The sequence below is a fragment of the Penicillium macrosclerotiorum genome (genome assembly GCF_028827735.1).
Source record: "Penicillium macrosclerotiorum strain IBT 26536 chromosome Unknown utg000007l_segment0_segment0, whole genome shotgun sequence".
Classification (NCBI taxonomy): domain Eukaryota; kingdom Fungi; phylum Ascomycota; class Eurotiomycetes; order Eurotiales; family Aspergillaceae; genus Penicillium; species Penicillium macrosclerotiorum.
Genome location: NW_026643086.1, coordinates 1,077,760 through 1,099,609, shown reverse-complemented (window position 1 = coordinate 1,099,609; position 21,850 = coordinate 1,077,760). Strand labels below are relative to the sequence as shown.

Genomic DNA, 21,850 nt, shown 5'->3' with positions numbered 1-21,850 from the left:
ATGTTTCTGCTTGCCGGAATCATTGTCCGGGGGCCTGTGACTGTATAGAAATGTTCAATCTGTTGGCCATTTGGTCTTGTGCTTGAAATGACACTTCGGTTTTTCATGAATGACTCTGGACGGATGGGTTCACTGTAGAAGGCTTCTCGAGCGATTGACCATGACCATAGCCGAGGGTCGAGGAACATGCTAATCGAAAGGAAGGGGGAAACATGCGGAATTGTAACCAGGGAATGAAATCACTTGTTTCCGGTGGACATGAACCTCAACTCTCTTCAAGAACACCCTCGTTAGACAGGTAGTTTGGACGCTGAATATTCACAGGTCTTAAGAGGTTTCCTCATAGGAGCAAGTCATTCCATACACGTAAATTTTTCTTCTAGGTTTTGCATCTTTAGATTATTTCCTTTAGGGTATTTAAGGTACTAGGACAAAAGATTTATAGGCAGGGAGGGCCCTAGGCTCTCGGCCCAGAGCTAGGCCAGGGTGAAAATATATACATCACGGGTGGATATATAGTTCCAACGGATTTGCAATGTGGACGTCACCATTGGTAGAGATTGCAAATTTTGTGATCACCCTTCCCATGAAGTAATTTGAGGTCACTAACAGTTCTCTGACTCTCCATGCTATGGTCTGTCATGGTGATTTGGAACTACATACTCGAAGGATCCCTTACGGTCATCGTGGGAATCTCAGAGTCTGATGAGGCCATCTGGCATGTCTTGGCATTTCCGACGGCGGGAAGATCTAAAGCTACGGGATTGTAAGGGTTGCAACCAGCTCTTACTATCTGATCGAACCCGCACGGTCAGGCATGAGACGGCATTAGACATGAGATCAGGCCAGATGGATTTGGGGGCTGGGAGAAGGATAATGCCGGAGTCGTCGGGGGGCCAGGGGCAGCTGCGCGGTGCAGCTCGAAAACCTAAACCCGATGCTTAGACGCGCAATTCACGTGACCCGAAAAACCTGAAGTGGAGGCCCAACCACCACTAAGCCTAATAAGGACTAGCACCGCACACCCAAACATGGACCGGCGCGCCGGGCAGAAGCCCCCCAATGATATAAACCCGGCTGCGTGACCTCGAATCTCCTCTTGTGTACTGAATCTAATCCTCCCTGCTGAGTCAGCCCGGGTGCTCTGGTGTTGGGCGTTCTTCTGCTTTCTATTGGCGCACCTCATTTGGCTGTCTTTGACGACGCGCCGCACGTCGCGTCCTTCGACTTTCCTCTCTTTGTGTGCTTTATCTAATCCCGGCGGTGCTGCTCACTCGGCATCAAGAGTGACGGCCCGCCATGACTTCCCGGTAAGTTGCTTTCGCCCAATCACGACGCGTATGTCACATGACACTGACCCAAATGACAGACTGGACCGACTGGTCACGTGAGTGACATATACCCTGATCACCTGACTCTCACGGGCAGCGATATCGTGCCTGTTGGACTATCAGATTAACCCAAGTCAGACCCCCATGACTAACCAATGACTTGAACAGGTTACTGGACAACGGTAGCACCCAGTTGATCCGCAACACTGCAGCCCAACAGCTGGCAGATGTACAAAAGCAGCATCCTGATGAGCTGTTCAATCTGCTGGGTCGGATCTTGCCGTACCTGCGGTCAAAGTCCTGGGAAACCCGAACAGCATCTGCCCGAGCAATTGGCTTGATTGTCGCAAATGCGGATATATATGACCCAAATGCAGAAGATGGCCTACAGATCAAATCCGCATCAGAGGATGATGATGATGTCGAGATCAAATCTGAAATCAAATCGGAAGAGGCTCCCGTGGCTCCTGATGCTTTCCTTCAGCTGCCTACGCTAGACATCGCTTCCATTCTGAAGTTTGGCACGCGGCTACTGGGCACCACAAACAGCCATAATGATCGTTCGCTGGCAGCCATGGAGCCGGCTGCACGTCTTCAACATCAGAAAAAGACAGTGACAGGTCGCCTGGGCCTAATAGGCGAGTATATCGAAGATGATACGATCGATTTAAGTGATATAATCCCCCCCACCTTGAGCACGCCGGCTCCAAAGAAAGAATCGGTAGCCACCTCTATTTCTCGGGAAAACAGCCTGCAGGACGCCGCAGCTCGGCGACCATCCTCGCCCAATGAAAACTCAAAGCTGGAAGAAGCTGGTCTCAGCAAGCGGCAGTTGAACCAACTCAAGCGCAAGAACAAGCAAAGCGCCAAGATGGGCGCCAACAAAGTTCGCGTGGTAGACCTGTCCTCTCGACGGACTTCAGAAAACGTTACCACTCCTACGGCAACACCCCACCCTGTCAAAGCTGAGAATGGCGATGAACAGAACGGCGAGACTAAACCTGATTATTTCTCGCTTGATCGCTCTGCCGAGGATGATGATTCCAAGATTGTCTCCGAATTCAAGGGTCCTATCGCACCTGAAAAGCCTATAATCCAGCCTGACCTCGTGGACCAGGGCGCTGGATGGCCTCTGGAGTGCATGTGCGAATTCCTGACGGTTGATATCTTCGACGCCAACTGGGAGGTTCGCCATGGAGCAGCTATGGCTCTCCGTGAAGTGATCAGGGTCCAGGGCGCTGCAGCTGGTCGAATCGAGGGCAAGACCCGAGAAGAGAATGACAATCTTAATCGCCGATGGCTGGACGATCTTGCCTGCCGTTTACTTTGCGTCCTGATGCTAGATCGGTTCGGCGATTATATTTCAGACACTGTTGTTGCCCCTATCCGAGAAACTGTGGGCCAGACTCTTGGTGCTCTTCTATCACACCTGCCGCCTAAGTCTGTGCGCCAAGTCTACCGCTGTCTGCACCTTATTATCATGCAGACTGACCTAGGATTGGATCGCCCGATATGGGAAGTCTGCCATGGTGGTATGATCGGCCTTCGGTATCTGGTGGCAGTTCGCAAAGATTTGCTCATCAAGGACTCGACTATGATCGACGGAGTTCTAGAAGCCGTCATGAAAGGCTTAGCAGACTATGATGACGATGTACGGGCTGTTAGTGCTGCGACTCTCGTCCCGATTGCCGAGGAATTCGTTACCTCTCGAACTGGTTCTCTTGGTCCCTTGATGAACATTGTTTGGGATTGCCTTTCTAATCTCCAGGACGACCTCAGCGCCAGCACAGGCAATGTGATGGATCTCCTTGCTAAGTTGTGTACCTTTACGCAAGTATTGGACGCAATGAAGGCAAACGCAGCCGATGACGTAGAGGCCTCGTTTGGCAAGCTCGTTCCCCGTCTGTACCCATTCCTCCGTCATACAATCCCCAGTGTGCGTTCCGCCGTGCTCCGTGCACTGATAACTTTCCTCCAACTGGAAGGGGAAGGTAGCACTGATTGGGTGGATGGCAAGGCGTTGCGCTTGATTTTCCAAAACCTTCTTGTAGAGCGCAACGAGGATGTCCTCAAGTTATCTCTACAGGTTTGGTCCGAACTGCTGAAGGCAGCTGAGCATCGTGGATTGTTTGCACAAAATTCGGAGCTTTTCGAATCTATTTCCCCTCTTGTCACCCTCACGCTCGGCCCCTTCGGTGTTCCTCGCTACCCTATACCTATGAATGCGTCTCTCTTTATCAAACCATCGGGTGTGCCTTTCTCTATTGCTGCACCTGCCCCTGCCCGGTCATCACCCACATCGACTACCCCAGGTGGCACCGATGGGCCCAAGTCTGTGCGCAGACGCAAATCGGAAAAAAAGAAACCCCTTCGTCTTCGGCGCACAATGTGGATGGGCATATGCTGTCTGGTGATATCGATCTTGTGGGCGCAGATACGATGCTGAGATCCAAAATCTACGCCGCCAAAGCACTGGGTAAGCTGCTTTCTTTCTGGGATAAGTATGATCTTCCTAGCTTCTGGCCGACTATCATCGATGGCCTCACTATTGCCAGTTCGACCTCACAGCTTTCGTCGTCCATGGTGATGGAAGAGTATGCGCGTATATCTGGCCCAGACAGCAAGTACACTTCATACCTGTGCGAACACCTTCGTCCAATCATTGAAGGCGAGCGACCCTCCTGGTATTCTGATATCGCCTGCTATCTTCATGTCGCCCGCGCACAATGTCATTCGCTGCTCAATACTTTCCGAGATCATGCCCATGTTCCACCTTCCAGGCTTCCAACTTTGGCGGTTGTCGTCCAAGGAGATACCGAAGCTGGACCCAATGCTTTCTCTTTGGCTGATGCGGAGAAAATCGTGGGCTCTGAATTTGACCGCCTGAAGAAGAATCTGACCCCCGCTCAGCGGATTACTGCTACGCAAGTACTAACAGATACTCGTGCCACTGCACAGTCTGCAGTTGATGAGGCCCGGTCCATTCGGGAGCAGCGAGACATGCGCGTCTTGGCTGCAGCATCTGGCGCCCTAGTCGCCTTGCGTGACATTCCCAAGAAACCTGGCCATATTATCAAGGGAATGATGGATAGTGTCAAGAAAGAAGAGAATGTTGAACTCCAACAACGCTCTGCAACGGCAGTTGCAAGTCTTATTGAGCATTACACAGCCGCTACTAAACGGGGTCCCGTGGATAAGATCATCGGAAACCTAGTCAAATATTGCTGTGTGGATACATCCGAGACACCCGAATTCCAGCACAACGCTCAATTGGAGAAGTCTATTCTGTCGCTTCGCAAAGAAGAGGATCGGAGAGACCATCCAGATGCAGCGAAGTTTGAACGGGAGGCCAAGGAAGCCCGCATTATGCGACGTGGCGCAAAGGATGCTTTGGAGCAATTGACCGTCAATTTTGGTGCCCAACTACTGGAGATGGTTCCCAACCTGGCATCGTTGGTCGAGCGACCTCTCAAAGATGCCCTGCAGGGTGATCTCCCTGAAACAATTACCGACCCTGAGAATGACCTCGGTCAGGAAGTAGTTGATGGCTTGTCCACACTTCGTGCCCTTCTTCCCAAATTCCATCCTGGTCTTCATTCCTGGGTTATTGGCCTTATGCCTTTAATTTCAAAGGCTTTGCAATGCCGTCTTTCGGTTATTCGCTATGCTGCGGCTAAATGTTTCGCCACAATTTGCAGCGTGATCACCGTCCAAGGAATGACAATGTTGGTGGAAAAGGTGCTACCGACTATCAACAATGCGCTTGATGTCCACCATCGCCAAGGTGCCATCGAGTGTATTTATCATCTTATTCATGTAATGGAGGATGGAATTCTTCCTTATGTCATTTTCCTCGTTGTCCCTGTGCTTGGCCGAATGAGCGACTCAGACAATGATGTTCGGCTGCTGGCTACTACTTCCTTCGCAACTCTCGTTAAGCTGGTACCCTTGGAGGCTGGCATTCCTGATCCTCCCGGGTTCTCCGAGGAATTGCTCAAGGGCCGTGAGCGGGAAAGGAAATTCATGTCTCAAATGCTGGACGTGCGCAAGGTGGAGACCTTTCAGATCCCCGTCGCTATCAAGGCTGAGCTTCGACCATATCAACAGGATGGTGTCAACTGGCTTGCTTTCCTTAATCGCTATAATCTTCATGGTATTCTTTGCGATGACATGGGTCTCGGTAAAACTCTTCAAACCATTTGCATAGTGGCCAGCGACCATCACATGCGAGCCGAAGAGTTTGCAAAGAGCCAAGCTCCAGATGCTCGCAAGTTGCCATCCTTGATTATCTGTCCACCCTCTTTATCTGGCCATTGGCAACAGGAGGTCAAGCAATACGCACCGTTCCTCAACTGCATTGCGTACGTCGGCCCACCAGCAGAGCGTGCTCGACTCCAGCCCATGCTTTCTGAAGTTGATGTGGTTGTTACATCGTATGATGTCTGCCGTAACGACAACGACGTACTCAGACCCATCAACTGGAACTACTGCGTGCTTGATGAAGGCCATCTTATCAAGAACCCGAAAGCCAAGATAACCATCTCTGTGAAGCGATTGATGAGCAACCATCGTTTGATTCTTTCCGGCACTCCGATCCAGAACAATGTGCTCGAGCTGTGGTCCCTCTTCGATTTCTTGATGCCCGGTTTCCTGGGTACCGAAAAGGTCTTTTTAGACCGGTTTGCCAAGCCCATTGCCGCTAGCCGCTTCAGCAAGTCATCATCGAAAGAACAAGAAGCCGGTGCCCTGGCAATCGAAGCCTTGCACAAGCAAGTCTTGCCATTCCTGTTACGTCGTCTCAAGGAGGAGGTTTTGAATGATTTGCCCCCTAAGATCATCCAGAACTACTACTGCGACCCAAGTGATCTCCAGAAGAAACTTTTCGAGGACTTTAGCAAGAAAGAGCAGAAAGAACTGCAAGAAAAGGTCGGCAGCACAGATCGCTCCGATAAAGAGCACATTTTCCAGGCGCTGCAGTATATGCGCCGCCTGTGCAACTCGCCAGCATTGGTGGTCAAAGAGGGCCACAAGCAGTACAATGAAGTTCAGACCTACCTAACCAATAAGCGCTCCAATATCAGAGACGTCTCTCATGCGCCTAAGCTTAGTGCACTTCGCGACTTGCTCGTCGATTGCGGTATTGGCATTGACCATACATCCGAGGGCGAGCTGGACACTGGTGCAAGCTATGTTAGCCCGCATCGTGCCTTGGTCTTCTGTCAAATGAAGGAGATGTTGGACATCGTGCAGAATGATGTTCTTAAAAAGCTTCTCCCGTCTGTTCAATACCTTCGCCTAGACGGCGGTGTTGAGGCCACCAAGCGTCAGGACATTGTTAACCGCTTTAATACCGATCCCAGCTATGATGTCCTACTCCTGACTACCAGTGTCGGTGGATTGGGCCTCAACTTGACAGGTGCAGACACTGTTATTTTTGTTGAGCATGACTGGAATCCGCAGAAGGATATCCAGGCCATGGACCGTGCTCACCGTATTGGCCAGAAGAAGGTCGTTAATGTATACCGCCTGATCACGAGAGGTACTCTAGAGGAGAAGATCTTGAAGTAAGTCATTCTTTACTTGGAAATACTTGGAGATAATATCTAACCCAACCGTCTTAGCCTGCAACGATTCAAGATCGACGTCGCTTCCACCGTGGTCAATCAACAGAACGCTGGTCTTGGCACCATGGACACAGACCAACTCCTAGACCTCTTCAATCTAGGCGAAACAGCAGACACAGCTGAGAAACCGAGCGATCAAACAGGCAATGAAGTCGATATGGTCGACATCGACGGCGAGGTCAAGGAGAAGGGCAAGAAGGGTTGGCTAGACGATTTAGGCGAACTCTGGGACGACCGCCAGTACCAAGAAGAATACAACCTAGATTCTTTCTTGGCCACGATGAAAGGATAATCGCGGTTTGCTTGAAACTCCCTCCTCTTCGCCTCGACTCCTTCACTCGCATGGTTCACGAACTGGTCTACCTAAATACCAACCTTTTTTTACCACGATTGTCACGCCTTATATCCTATATTCCTAATTTCCCCTTTTCAAGGAATGATTTTCTTTGCATCAGCGAATAATTGTTTCTTTACTCGGATCTCATTTAGGGTGGTATTTTGGCCTTTTGCTGTTTCTTCTCTTTTCAACCCATTCGTGTATTTTTACTTCGATTTTCCCCACGATGAATGATATCTTGTGTAAATAGATCAAGCAATTCCTATCATGCTTTCCTTTTCTACTCAGCCCATTCCGGTACACTGGTCTCGCTTAATTGGGGAGAGCCTCAAAACCGCCTTGACATCGACCGCCATTTCTAGTTATGATTGGCCAAATATTCCAGGTCAAGAGGACGCAATTTCTGTCAAATGAGTTGATGTGATGAATCCGTAAGGATAGAAACACGAGTAAATATCAAATCATTATGTCATAAGCGTGCGTAGGTAAAATAAACAAGGTCTGCAAAAAAGCAATCACCACCAACTAGCTTTCTGGAAAACAATCACGATCCATGGAAGTCCGCTGGAAACATCAATGATTCATAGTGACAGAAGGCTTGAGCAACCGTCCGAAGAATATTGACTGGACTGGCAACATTTCCAATGAACAAAGAGCCTGGTCGAATGAAAGGAAGCCACAAGAAAACTCCATGATCGCACCCAAATCTGTATCGCCCATTTCAAAAAATCCATAGTTGCACCTCAGGCGCCGAAACAAAATAACTAGAAGACAGGACAACGCAGAAGAATATCCCGAAGCCGAAAAAGGCTGCTGGCCAGACCATACAACCCGCAAGAAGAAAGTAGATACACAGCAAGAAAGAAATCGAGCCAATCCACGCCGCAAGTGTCGAAACAACAGCGATAGGATAACATTGAGGATAAAAAAAAGACAAGATTGGAATCGAAAGCCAAGTGTTGAAAAGGCCATTCTGAATCACAGACCAGAAAGCTCCATTTCAATATCTCGATGCACAGACTCACGCACCAGGCGCATGTCAATCCAAGTCAGGCCAGTCAGACCTTGATCAAACGCGTCCCTTGGGTTTGGCGAGCATGTTCAAGCGACTCAGACTCAATACACCGCGAGACTTTTGCTTGGTAGACGCGGTTGTGCTGGTGGGAGTACTCACACGAATCGAGCTGGGACGAACAGGGGTCTTGATGGAACGGGATTTGATGGGGCTGGGTGTTGGCGGATTTGCCTTTTGTCTTTTCGCACCACGTTCCTCGGACTGGGTATCCTTTGGCGGGACGTTCTCTGTGTCTTCATCTTGTGGAAGGTCATCATCATCCACCTCATCCCGATGTCTCTTCTTATTGCCAATTCCATGGGCAATGCCATGGGTTACGATGGAAAGCTCGGGATACACAGCTTCTTGCTCATCAGCCTCTGACTGACGAACGTGGCGAATACTGGGTGATTTAGCATGGTGGGATTCGATCGCGCTAGAAACATCCGCACTGTGCTCCGGAGTGAGTGTAGGAAGGGTGGGGTAAGTGATCTGGGACAGATTGGATGATCGAGACGGGGTAGTGGGAATCTTTGACCGGGTAGGCGAGCCTTGAGCCAGCTCAAAGCGAGATTTGACACTTGGTGTGAACTCAACATGCTTCTTTGGCGAGGGCGTGGGCCCCGAGTCGGTCATTTCAGCCCGGTTGTCCAAGAGAGAGTCAGGATCAAAGTCAGGAGCAGTTATATGTGTGCCAGCTGCGATCCTCGACGGGTCACGGGAGAACAACGGTTGACGCCTGCGCAAAATTGATTTCAGATTTCCTAAGGTTGGCAGATTGCTCTTGAGGCGTGGATTGAACTCAGTTCGTGGTGTACGAGGGGAAGCCAATCCCTTGGTAGAGGGTGAACGTGCAAGAGAAGGGATCAACGAGGTCTTTGGGGCCTTGAGACTCGTGGAACCAAAGCGTGCCATGGATGCCCGGGTCGGAGTCATGAGGGAGCTACGAATGCTCGGACGAGACCGTGGACCAGCAGGCTTGTGAACAGTACCATTCTTCTTTTCAGACTGGGGCAGAGCGGTTGCTATTTTCTCTGTTGGGTTGGGCTTGACACGTTTGGCCGTGGGAGTGGTCGCGGCAGGTAAGGACACAGTAGACAACTTCGCTGGAGATCGTGAAGGGGACTGATTGTGAGGTTCGACGACTTCGTCGAGCTGGGCCTTGGACTTGGTACGCTTCAGAGACTTCGTCACAGGATGGAAGCGGCCTGGAGTAGCACGGAAAGACGAAGCATGCCCAGCAATGGAATCCATTTTCTTGAACTCAGCCATGTGGATGTCACTGAACCGGCTAGCTTTACCCTTTGGCTTAGCAATCTTCCGGTCGCCATGCATATATTCGGCCTCGAGGTCTTGCGCATCCTGCTTTGATTGACTGTGTTTCATCTCCGCTTTGATTCGTGCAACATCTTCGCGGACGCTGTTCATGAGTTGTTTGGCCTCGTCACTGAGCTGAGAATCCTGGCCGAACTTGAATTCGTAGCCAGGTGTACCGAATTGAGAGGGGGCCGGAGAGGCCTTCGACTTGGAGGGAGTGTTGTCAACCAGGTCATTCTTCATAATGTTGCCCTCCGCATCTTTTCGAATTGGGTTGAAACCGAGGATCAGGCCAGTGTCGGCCTGTTTGGTAGTGCTCTGCTGTGCTTTGCTGGGGTGCATTTCCTCCCGAGGAGGACGCGCAGCCGAGTTGGAAGTTGGGGTTCTCGCCTCGATGACCTTTACGTGTGCGGATGTGGTCGGGGTTTTCTGAAGGTATTTCTGGGTGATGGGGGTGCGAATGGCAGGGCGATCATGACCAGGTGTTTCGTCGCGTTCCTCGACGGATGTCAGTCTTGAATTTCTCTCTCGCCGAGGAGTGATCTCCTGTGCCTAAAAAAGCCCATAGAATATTAGTCAATAAATAAAGAACTTGCATGGCATGTTGAGCCCCTTCTCACGAGAGGGAATTGGTGTTGCTAGGGCACACTGACCTCCGGAGCGGGAGATGGTTGGGCGCTGGCACTACGCAAGCGGGCGGAGCGGCGAACCGCCATTGCTGGAGATGATTAGATTCTGTGATTTGGAAGACTGAAAGGTTGAAAGGCAGTTCAAAGTCTGTTGCGAGCAGAGGGGTGGGGAAGAAGGAGTCGAGAGGCTGATGGAATCGTGGTGAGAAGCGAGATCCAAAAGTAAACAAACGCGGTTGACGTCACATGACTAATCACTTGGAGCCGCTGGTGGCCAGTTTGACCACGACGATACTTCCTGACGATAGATTGGTCTGTTTTCAAGGATTGGACTTTCTCGAAAGCGATACTGAAGGAAGTAAAGAACCCACATAGCGAAGTTTGAAGAAAATAAAATATCAACAAAATTGTATGCTGGCCAACCTCGTTTTACGCTTTAAGCTCCTGTCTTCCCATACTACTTTTCGATGGTAGTTCTTTGGATGATGTATAGAATACTTTGTTTCCTAACAAGTAAAAAATGTGATGCTTGCTTTACCTTGGTCGACAATTACGGACAAAAATTTAGAATATCGCAGAATTGATCACGTTGCATTTGACGTGTCATGCTATGGCCCTGTTTAGTCCTTTGTTTGTATACTCTAGAATTGGGATATCGAGCGTCGATCAAGCGGTGATTGTATCTTGATACATCTTGAACTGCTGCTTTTGATTGTCTCCTTGCCGCAAAAGCGAAATTCTTTCTGAGATGATTGTATGATACTGCACAAATCAAATCGTTTCCCTGAAAGGCGGGTCATCCCTTCGATGCGGCTTGGACCCCGCCGTCGTGCAAGTTTGAGACTCAACTTTCGACCACCCTGCAGAAAGTAAGCAGTTGCCCTCGAATAGTGGATGCAATTTTGTGATTTCCTTGGGCCTTTCCCTTATAGCCAGGAGCCATGGCGTTCCCCCCCCCCCCCCCCCCCCCCCCCCCCAATCCCACGTTCACCTCCCGCAAGGGCAGCATACACACGGCGATTCTGCTACATGGCCTTGGAAGTAGTGGGTCCGAATTTTGCAAAGATCTGTTTCCCTCGCTAGCTTCAAGCATGAAGAGTTTACTCGACAGTCTGTCTCATTGGCGCTGGATCTTTCCCTCATCTAAGATACGTTACGGTTCCAGATTCTAAGAAAAAGAGCACTCCTGGTTTGATGTTTGGTCCATCAACAACATCGAAGAGCGACGAGACCTTCAAGTAGAAGGATTAAGGGAATCAGGAAAGTACATCACTGAAATCTTGATGGATGAGATTGAGAGAGTTGACGGCGATCCGCGGCGTGTCTTTCTGGGTGATATCAGCCAAGGCATGGTGACGACTCTCTGCACCTTCTTTTGCGCCGCTGGCCGCGTTCAAGGACCCCTTGCCGAGGTACTAGGGTCTTGTGGCTGGCTTCATTTCGTGTAGAAGGCTGAGAATCTGACCCGACGTCAACAGGCGACACAGTTGATGCTACAATATTCCAACAGCAGCTTCAAGGGCGAGAGCGGGCTTGATAACCAATGCCAAATGCCCAGATTGTTCATCGAAGCCATTGCCGACTCCACAACTCCCCAAATAGAACAGACTACCGATATCTCGTTTCTATTGACTCCGGCCTTCTTAAGTCATGGCCCAGACAACCCGCAGGTGTCGGTCCGATTGGGTCGCCAGGCCGCCCGGGGATTTTGGAGAATCTCAAAATCTCGACCGGATGGCATGAATTCACCGGTACGGAATGTGGTGGCCATTGGATTAGAGAACTCTAGGGGTTCGACCAGATCATTCAATTCTTGAAGTAGTAATTGCGTCGACGAAACTGAAAAGTTGCGTCCGGGGAAGTGTAGAATGCAACGGACATTAGCATCTCAAAGAGTAGCCAGCCATGACTGATGAGAGATAAGGACATGTGAAAAGGCAGATTCATCTCAAGTTTCTTAGGATGCTTATTGTAGTAGAGATCAACTGGTCATAACTCATCCACATATGCGCATCATCACAATACCTAGCTCGAGCCCTGAAAGTAAGAACTGGGATCTTTAGCATGAGTTTGCAATGCCTTTACCTGGTCGATGAATGTGAGTATATTACATCCAGAGAAGTCCAATATGGTATTCAAAGTTAAAGGGACGGATTGAGTCCTCTTCGACCGTGCATTGTATCAACAAAGTCCCCAGATAATACTCATCAGAAATATTTTGCAGAATAGATCTAGCACTATCGTCATCACTGAAACGCCATGTGGAATTGCTGTCTCTCAATTCGGCTGATAATTTTTCCAGCCAATTGAAACTCTTCATGTTCAAACCCGCCACAGCTTAGGCATGCGGACATCTCCGATCAAGAGGGAATAACCAAAGCTCAATTTGACAATGGTCTCCCATAAAGAGGCCGGACGTTGATGGGCAGACTTCACACGCACAACCCCAAAAAGTCTTGGATAAAGAGCAAGTACAGCAATTGATTGATTTAGGAAACGCCTACAAAGATTTAAAAAGCAAATAAACGTGTCTAGATATCTAATATTGATCATATGCCAGAAAGACGAAGGTCAATTACAGCATCATCGGCAGTAGGTGGTCCGGCATATTTTTTGCACCCCCACAGCCAGTACCAACCCGTGGCAATCAAAATAAACGCAACAAATACCACGGGGGCATAGTTGACAGTCTCGGCCGTGACAGCAATAGACGAGGGCATGCAAAACAAGGGCACAGCGAGAACGCTCCAAGCTAATTGTTATCACAAAACAGGTTAGTACAAGCTCATGGAAGGGATGATTGAGTCATACCTAATGCCACAATGTTGCAGAATACCCCGAGTCGTCCAAGGTCAAATTGTCCATTCTTGATTTGGCGTCGACCACCGATGAAAGAGACTGCGATCGGACAAGCATAGCTAACCGTGAGAGTGATAACACCGACTCCAGAGAAAGCATTGAAAGCAGCACTTGACCCAAAATATATCAATCCAAGGGCGATCTCAACTGCCATACCCAGTATCATAGCATTCAAAGGGACATTCAATTTTTGATTCACCGTTCTCCACTTACTGGAGTAGGGAATACCATCATCACGCGCAAATGCCCAGATAGATCGTGAGACGGTGGTCGTACATCCCACTCCGCAGATTATGGCGAGTACAGCGAGAGGCAAGAGCAAAAGGAATGAGCCAATTGAATTACCGATGGCAGATTTGATGATGCTGGGTACAGGTTGTCCTGATTGGAGGGCTATAAGCTCTTCAGTATTTGGTAACACAAACACTAATGGAATGAGGAAAAGAAACCCGGCAATCGTATTAAGAATGACTGTTCCAATCATTGCTCTTGGGACTTGCTTGGATGGTTGTTGTACTTCCTCGCACATACTATAACAGGTCAGTTTGTAATCGGTCTTTAATAAAGAGAGGAAGTGAAGAAAAGGTCACTGACGAAATCACCATCCCGGTGGAAGAGGTTGTATATGCTGCCTGTAGCAGACCGACACAGAAAGACCAGCCCACAGGCCAGCCTGATTGAGGATCAAAGTTTGTGAACACAAATTCACCACTATGCCGGCCATTTTTGGCAATTACTAATGTGCAAATCACAATGGCTAAGATTCCAGCAAAAGTCCAGAAAATTGCGAATGTCTGATGAATTATTTAGTGAGGGATAAGATGCTACTCAACTGACTATACTTACGTCAATATAAGGTAACCATTTATTTCCCAATGATGAGACTGCATTACACAGAAGTGTAATAGCAAAGAAAATCAGGAATGTCTGATACGTTGTCGCTTCAAAAACCCCTACCCCAGGCGAAACTTCGAAGACGTTGATGCAAGCAATGAGAAATTGCGCGGAGCCAAAATTAACAGCGAGCGTTATCATAACGTTACCAACCACATATGACCAGCCGCATATCCACGCGACAATCCGTCGATAATGGGGAGGTGAGAGCATAAATGTTTGATAATATACACCACCCGCAGTTGGGTAGACCGAGGTGATTTCTCCAAGCGAGGATGCCACGCAAAGGATAACCATGGAAACAATCAACCAGCCCCAAATGATATTGACAGAGCCTCCCCCCACAAGTGGGTAGATGAACGTTGTTGCTAATCCGTAAGGAATAGACGCGAGAACGAAGGACATGAATGCCACTTGAAGAGTTGATCGATTTCTAGTGAGTTCAGGTTCATATCCTAGGGCTTCCAATAAACCATTTGCTGCAATTGATTCCGATTGCTCGAGATCAGTCTCATATTTCAAATTCGCAGGGTCGGAGAAAGGGTCTTTGAATGCCGAAGTTTCGTGGTTATGGGGCTCAGATTTGTTTGCCATAATATAGATACCTCCCCGATAACAGGAAGTCCTAAACAGAAGTTGATACTTGATTTTTGAATGAAGGACTGGGTGCGAAGAGAAGCCAGAAATCCGAACCCCTCTCGCAGATGGCTGGATTTTATACACGAAGCCAACAGAACGGGTCAATCGGAAGAGCGAGTTCACAGGACGAGAAAGACTGGCTTCTTACAGACCATACGATAGATAAAGGAATCAACGTCAACAAATCTTACCCCGCATAACATTGACTAGTGGTAATACCAGTGGATCTTGTTTTGACAATTGTGTCTTGTACTGGCGAGCCAACCTATCAGCTCATTCTTATTGGATTGCAGAAGATGACGTAGGATAGTGCGGAGAATGACCGAAATGCACACGACACGGCAATATGAAGCTAATAACTAAATTACAATACTCATCAGAGAGGCTCGATTACCTAGACAGGAGTATATGCCGGGTCCTATCAACCAGTTTCGGCCATGACGTTACCTAGATGCTTGAACATGCTGACCGATAACACCGGAATGGAATTGTGGTATTCTTGGAATTAAGTGAGTGAAACAAGGTCAACGACCCCTTTAAGAATCTCGGCTTATCTACAACGAAAGGAGGCCAATACATCAAATATTTTTCGGACACGATCAGAAAGGCAATAGAGTCCGTTAAATTTCCAAATACGACCAGGACTCATGTGGGATGTTCAATTTTCAAGATCAGGTCTAATAAATCTTTGTTTGAAAGATAGTGGGCTACCGTGCGAAAGAAATTAATCACGAAAAGCCAGGCTCTCTGATGCCCTTCTAGGATACCTGAGCTATATAACAGTATAGAAACATCTCGAAATGAGTATGTTGATAGATATCGCGAGGCTTAACCTTGGTCAAACATGACCCAAATCTAAAATGTCATTGGCGTGAAGCCATAAGATACGGAGGAATTGAACGAAGTGAAAAAGTGTCTCAGATAGGTTAACTTTTCCCTAGATATGATCAAATATGACATTGTATGTGTTTCAAGGTTCAAATCATGGGATTGGCTCCGTGGGACCTTCGGAAGTTGCCTCTTCTGGTGTTGATCACGACGGCTGCGCTAATGCAGCGCGGCTACGCTAGTCTGGAAGAGCCAAAGATCAACCAGGGTTCATGAGAATCGTGCCAAATCATTATAGGGAGGGAATTGGCTCGTTTTGCGGGCTCCTTGGAACTGCGAACTATCTTTACTCCAAAAATTATTGATAGAATGTGTTTCATATGGGGCCTTTATGCGGACTTCGGATAGAGATGAACAATTGTTTCTTCAATGGAGTTGGAGACCGTCCTGACTGTTATACAGACCGCTATTGGAAACGAATTAAGTAGAAAGTTTTGAGCTGGGCGTCCAAATATGACACCCCTGAAGGAGGCAAGTAGGCAAGAACCGCCTTATTGAGAAAGATTTGACCATATATAGTATAGCGATTTCACCATTGAAGCGTGACGTCTCTTTTTTAGGGTAAAAGTACAAGATGCATGCCATAATTCCAGAGTATCAAATCAGATGATGCTTGATTGGCAATAGAGATTGAATAGACCTCTTGGGGATATGGTATGTTGCTTGAAAATTCACCAAGATGCCCCATTTTCCTGAATATTCCACCCACACCCAGAGTGTATCAAGAACTCTCACGCAGAAGGTTAAGAGCTGATCGTTAGATATTTGTCTAAAAAGACCCATGAAGGCATTTACCCTGGGAGCAAAACGACCGAGCTATCATTACTGTCTTGTATAACCATGTCTTGATTGGCATATTTCGCAATTCCTAGCAAGAGTGCCTGATTGTAAATTTGAGTTTCAGCCAGTGCTCCTCCGATAACCGTTTTGAGAGCAAAATGGTTCCTGGGGCCGACCGAGAGAGTAATAGCTACTTGCTCATAATGCTGGAATACTTAAGATCCTGCCCACAATGAAGGGGAGCAGAGGACCAGGTACACTTACGATCAGCGGGATAGACGATATGAACCATCATAATAAAAAAGAAACTCAGCAGGATAAGGGACAGACTATCACCCACATTCCAATCCATGCCACTTATGTGCATTTTTCAATAGAGCTTAAGTGGATCACGGGTGGCGCGTTTTATGGCCCAAAACGGCGAACAAACCCGCCACAGATAGCGTTGTCATGGTGTCACGAGAGCCAATCTGCGGGGTAGAAGCCAGCTCACAAACATGATCGAGGCGGTGGCAAGACGGTTCCCGAGCGAATTCATCTTCAACCCGACTGGGTCTCCATTGTCTAGTCGAATCAGAGAAGCTTGACGAGCCGGTCTCAGCCCGGAAAGGATGTGCGGGGCACACGGTGCCGGAAGCTGAGCCGATCACCTGAAAGAGCATCCATCCAAGATAAGGCGAAACTTGGGCGTGAACCCGCGCGACTCTTTGAGCTCTGCGCCCATTCGAGCTGGATTGCTGGTCTGTTTTCAGCAATGTACGATTCCACTTCTCGTACGATGCCTCGACAGAAACGGCAGAAGAACCCGAATCGCTGCCGGCCCAAGTCCAGAGGAGGCTGTCAACGGTGCAAGCAGAGGCGAGTAAGTAGAGGGGTACCATCATGAGGTCTTGCTTCCATGTTAGTTTACCTTAGCAGAGCTAACCTGATTTTATAGCGTAGATGTGATGAGACCAAACCAAGCTGTCAAGAATGTGTGAAGAAGGGATTCGTCTGCCCTGGCTACCAGAAAAAGCCTCTGGAGTGGCGATATGTCTTCCGAGACGAGGATCAAAATGAGGCGCATTCGCCGATTCAGGAGGAATCACTCTCAGAGATAGAATCCTCGAGCTCACCTACCTTGGTGCAGCAGATATGCGGTGCGAATGAGCAAGAGACGCGCAACAGCACAGAGCTCGAGGACCTGTGGCACGAAGCTAGCTCGACGCTACTTGATCAATTGCCAGGAGTAGATGCGACGCCCAACATGCCATTGAAAGATCATTGCTTGTTGAACGACTTCGCCACAACCCGGGATACTGTTGAGCCAGACAGTTTAACGATGTTGCGTCGGCGGCTGGCGAATACATCAATACCATCCTTCCTGATCCAAATGCCGGCAATTCTAGTCCAATACTATTTCGATTATGTCTGCAAGTCCTGGTCATCCTTTGACTCGCCGTTAAATCCATTTCGCATTATTGTCAGTCGTCTCTGGAGTCGGAATGCAGCAATTTACTATGCCATCCAAAGCATGGCGGCTGCGTCATTAGCCAATGACTTTCCAGGCATGAGGGCGATCGGAATACAAACGCAGCAGCAAGCGATCGCATGCCTACGGAACAACCCACGGATAGGCACGTTGCATCGGGATAACCAAGACGATGAGTTCTTCCTAGCGCTTTTGATGATTGGATTGACGACTTCCTGGCACAACGCCTCTGATTTAGGATTGGAATACCTGAAAGAGGCCAAAGATCACCTCATACAGAAACAACAAATGTGCCAAGATCCTGACTCGACCTTTGCCAAGCAATATCCTTTGTTTCAACATAATCTTCTCTATTGGAACATGCTGGCCGCTTTTGTGGCAGACGATTCCATCCTCCTCAGCGATGAGAGCGTGTTAGAAAAGCCCGACCCCGAGACTTCTGTGTATTTGATTGATGGCCAGACTCTTCCACACCCTTGGACTGGACCTCTCTCCCAATCACTGAGACTTTTCTACCAAACCGCTCGAGTGATTCGATCTGCTCGTATATTCCACCGCACACACGTGGAAAACATTGATCTAGCAACATTTGACTTTGATCATCTGGTTAAAGAAATTGGCCTGCGCCAGAAGGCCGAACGTCTGGAAGAGGATATTCTATTCACGAGTCTTCCATTGTACTGTGGCCCTGTCGATGTCGGCGACACCAACACACCTCCTTCTCATTTTATTTTTCTGGCAGAAACATATCGCTGCGCTGCGCTTCTACAAATTTATCATGTCTTTCCAGAAATTTTGGAAGACCGGTTACATCTTAATGAGAGACCCGAGATAGAAAAACCGGCGTTGTTTGCACTTCTCTTCTCAGAGAATCCACCTGCGCATTCGGCAGAGGACACTCGGCGAATATTGGCGTTACATATCGTTTCCCTTCTGGATGAACTCCCTTCGATGTCGGGTACAAGGTTCATGCAGCTGATTCTCCTGACCTGTGTATCGAGCGATCTCGTTTTCTCTACAGACGCTCTGTTTGGACCCACAGCAAATGCCCTTACTTGCCTCAACATTCTCGATGTGGAGATTGCCCAGGCAAGACGGAAGGTCAGCACCCGTCTTTCTGAGCTCACTTTGAATATACCGAAGCTACCGATGCAACGTATATCGAAGATTGTTCACGAAGTTTGGGAGCGAGCAGATTCTGGAAGGGGAGGATATTGGCTCGATATAATGATTGAACTGAATCTTGAAACGATGATGGGATAATGAATTCATGATGACTAGATAATTTTCAAAGCTGTGTTTGCAAATCTTGTAGGCTTATATCAAATAATACCAGACAGGAACGATTATTGGACGCGTTCGACACCGTAAATCTTGATCCGAAGTACTAGACTGTATCGATATCGTCCCCCTCCTCTCCCTTCCACCAAATCCATATAGAACTGGATAATTTCGCAATTTCAATAGTCGCAAGAACCGAGAAGAGAGTTAAAAGCAAATATTTTATGTTGTTGCGAATGCCAATGGCCTCAAAGCTCATAGCCAGTGGTGTTTCAATCGGCTTTGACCCTAGCCAGGAATAGGGTTTAGATTTATCATTCCGTTGGTTCATGCGCATGGAGATTGTTGAAAAGCAAACAGAGGATGACGTAGGCAATGCGCAGTGTGGTAGTGAAGTGCGGACAAAAATATTGCGGGTGCGTAGAGAGTTTTGGATGTGGTAGTGTATCCCTGAACTTTGTTTCGGACCTTTCAGGAACAGTCGAAGCGTAGTTTTAGTTGCAATCATCTTGACAGGGCAATTCATGAGAAGGAAAAAAGACAATGGTCATGCGGCTGAGATTTAAAAATTTGGGATGCTGACGGCTTCGGAAGTGACTCGTACGCTAGTCTCAAACAGTATAGCCTCATGATGGGTGACAAGCCGAGCATTTCAAACTCGATAAATTAAAGATACTAAAAGTAGATATACCTTTTGAATTAGATTTACATTATTGTACATGTCCAAATTAAGTAACTACATATTGCTAGCTCAACAAATTAGAAGGAGCTGGTCATGATTCGCAAAAAACTTGCGTACCAAGTTGAGGTTGAACTCCTCCGTCCAGATTTCTTCCAGCTGAGTTAGCGCTGTTGACATGACTCCCATTCGGAATATTGTGATAACGGAAGTCAAGTACTGCCGAACAATCTCTTTCTGATGAATTACCCGAGCATGCATCCCGAAAGCAAATAGAGGCCATGTAGTTGTTGTTGCTATTGGGGACTCTGGAGGTAGATGCGATAGGAGCGATTCGAATTTCTGAAATGCTTGATCGATAATATTGGTCGTAAATTCAGATGGGAAGTGCACATCCAAAAGAAGTAGAAGACTTTGCTGATAAAGCTCTGCACACAGAACAAGCTCACTCTTGTCGCTACGAGGCTTCCAATTCTCAACTTGTGCCCTTGTGTTGTAATAGCTGACGATCAATTCCGGGTTATAGGGAAGCTGTGATGACCTATGGGGGTTCATTTCCCATAATAAAGCCGAGACTTTGGGGACAAGGGCGAATAGCTCGTAGGCACAGCCGCATAAGACGCCAATTTCGGGATTCGGGTATTTGGGGCTATTCAAAAAGGCACTAGATAGCATAGATAGGGTCGGGGGACAATTTGTCGAGAATGATGCAAGGGCAGCATTGTACACATAAAGCTCAGTGGCAAATGATACGATACTAGGCTGGGCCGGGCTTGTAGTTGCTTGAAGTGCATGGGCCATCAGGTGGTGAGCACCCTCCAGATGTCGCTGCATGGCCTGGGGATCATTACCTCTGGTCGCCTGGGAATGGAATTTGTGAGCAAACCATCAAATTGTTGTGTATCATGAGGTATCCCTTACCTCTAAAAGGTAAAATATTAAGACAACCAAGAGAGCGCGCCATACAGCATCTACGCTATTGGTGCCATCAAAAGGCTTGGATAAAGAGACCCTAAGCTGTTTTAATGCCCGAGAGTAACTAGACCAAGTCAATAACTGCATCTCCACATTCAAATGAGGTAGCCTTTGCATCATGTGAACACCCGAAAGGGCCAAAATGGAGTTCATGAGCAGCTCATCGTCCAGAGCGGCCGGGAGTATCGTATGCAGAAATGGATTTTCGCCATCTTGTAAACAGGCCAGTCGATTCGCTGTATCTTTTAAATAATGATCCAAAAGCCTCCATGTCTCAGACCCTGGAGATACTGAGCCAGGCAAGACGAAATACGAGGGCGCCGCAGGGATAGTAGCAGCCACATACTCGCAGGGTGAACCAGTCGTCAGGGCCCAGGCGTCTGACGCGGGTGTATCGCGTGTGTCGAATGTCTGCAGTCGTTGCGCTGATCTTACCTCAATCACAGAGACACACTGCGTGTTTGAGTCCGAGTCGGGCCATGTACAGGCAAGGGCGTTGCGCAGGCAAGCCGTGCAGATCGGCTTCACCTCGTCACATTTTTTCTTCCGACGCCGACAGGACAAGCAACCCAGTCGAGAACGAGCTCCCATTGCGAGAACTAACCCATCACTGGCATGTCACACCTAGGCTGTTGGCCAGTTTGTCCTCTCAGCAGGCACAGATTAGCGCACATGGCGCGGTCGAAGCTATCGGGAAACCGACTTTGCTTATTGACGCGTTGATGACTTTCCCCGCGCAGAGCGTCCGACCACGTGACCGGACTGAGACTCTACGCAGTTGTCTTCTGGGCCGGTTATCTTCTGCTAGCAGCCCCTTGAAGCTCGTCCTGATTCGATGCCAGGTGGAGAAACTTCGGACAACAGTCACAAGAAGAAAAAGCAAATGAAAGGACGTGACTCGTGACCCAGCCTGCATACGAAAAGTACCTACGTTCACATGACCTGGATCGGCATCAAGACCAGCGGATTCTGCACACAACAGAAGCCACGATTGACTGATGAATTGATGAAGAAACAACTGATGAGAAACACTCATACTTGCTGCTTAAGGCGTACCGGTGAGATGATATTGTTGTATCAGCGCTGGTGAGC

At 48.3% G+C, this 21,850-nt stretch overlaps 5 protein-coding genes across 5 annotated transcripts; 2 read left to right on the top strand and 3 right to left on the bottom strand.

Annotated features, from left to right (window-relative positions):
* Window positions 1–1,299: 1,299 nt before the first annotated feature.
* N7462_007220 (DNA-binding ATPase) lies at window positions 1,300–7,247 on the top strand (the record flags this gene model as incomplete). The annotated part of the gene is made up of 5 exons (XM_057078938.1): window positions 1,300–1,310; window positions 1,370–1,387; window positions 1,500–3,643; window positions 3,694–6,895; window positions 6,953–7,247. 5 exons carry the CDS (start codon window positions 1,300–1,302, stop codon window positions 7,245–7,247), a joined length of 5,670 nt encoding a protein of 1,889 aa, XP_056931608.1.
* A 1,114-nt stretch (window positions 7,248–8,361) lies between these two features.
* N7462_007219 (uncharacterized protein) lies at window positions 8,362–10,379 on the bottom strand (the record flags this gene model as incomplete). The annotated part of the gene is made up of 2 exons (XM_057078937.1): window positions 8,362–10,215; window positions 10,317–10,379. 2 exons carry the CDS (start codon window positions 10,377–10,379, stop codon window positions 8,362–8,364), a joined length of 1,917 nt encoding a protein of 638 aa, XP_056931607.1.
* A 2,462-nt stretch (window positions 10,380–12,841) lies between these two features.
* Window positions 12,842–14,639, bottom strand: N7462_007218 (uncharacterized protein; the record flags this gene model as incomplete). The annotated part of the gene is made up of 4 exons (XM_057078936.1): window positions 12,842–13,044; window positions 13,104–13,681; window positions 13,746–13,945; window positions 13,998–14,639. 4 exons carry the CDS (start codon window positions 14,637–14,639, stop codon window positions 12,842–12,844), a joined length of 1,623 nt encoding a protein of 540 aa, XP_056931606.1.
* A 2,467-nt stretch (window positions 14,640–17,106) lies between these two features.
* Window positions 17,107–19,086, top strand: N7462_007217 (uncharacterized protein; the record flags this gene model as incomplete). The annotated part of the gene is made up of 2 exons (XM_057078935.1): window positions 17,107–17,214; window positions 17,290–19,086. The coding sequence occupies 2 exons, from the start codon at window positions 17,107–17,109 to the stop codon at window positions 19,084–19,086; spliced, it is 1,905 nt and encodes a 634-aa protein (XP_056931605.1).
* A 769-nt stretch (window positions 19,087–19,855) lies between these two features.
* N7462_007216 (Zn(II)2Cys6 transcription factor) lies at window positions 19,856–21,349 on the bottom strand (the record flags this gene model as incomplete). Its single annotated transcript, XM_057078934.1, has 2 exons — window positions 19,856–20,644; window positions 20,705–21,349. The coding sequence occupies 2 exons, from the start codon at window positions 21,347–21,349 to the stop codon at window positions 19,856–19,858; spliced, it is 1,434 nt and encodes a 477-aa protein (XP_056931604.1).
* Window positions 21,350–21,850: the final 501 nt, after the last annotated feature.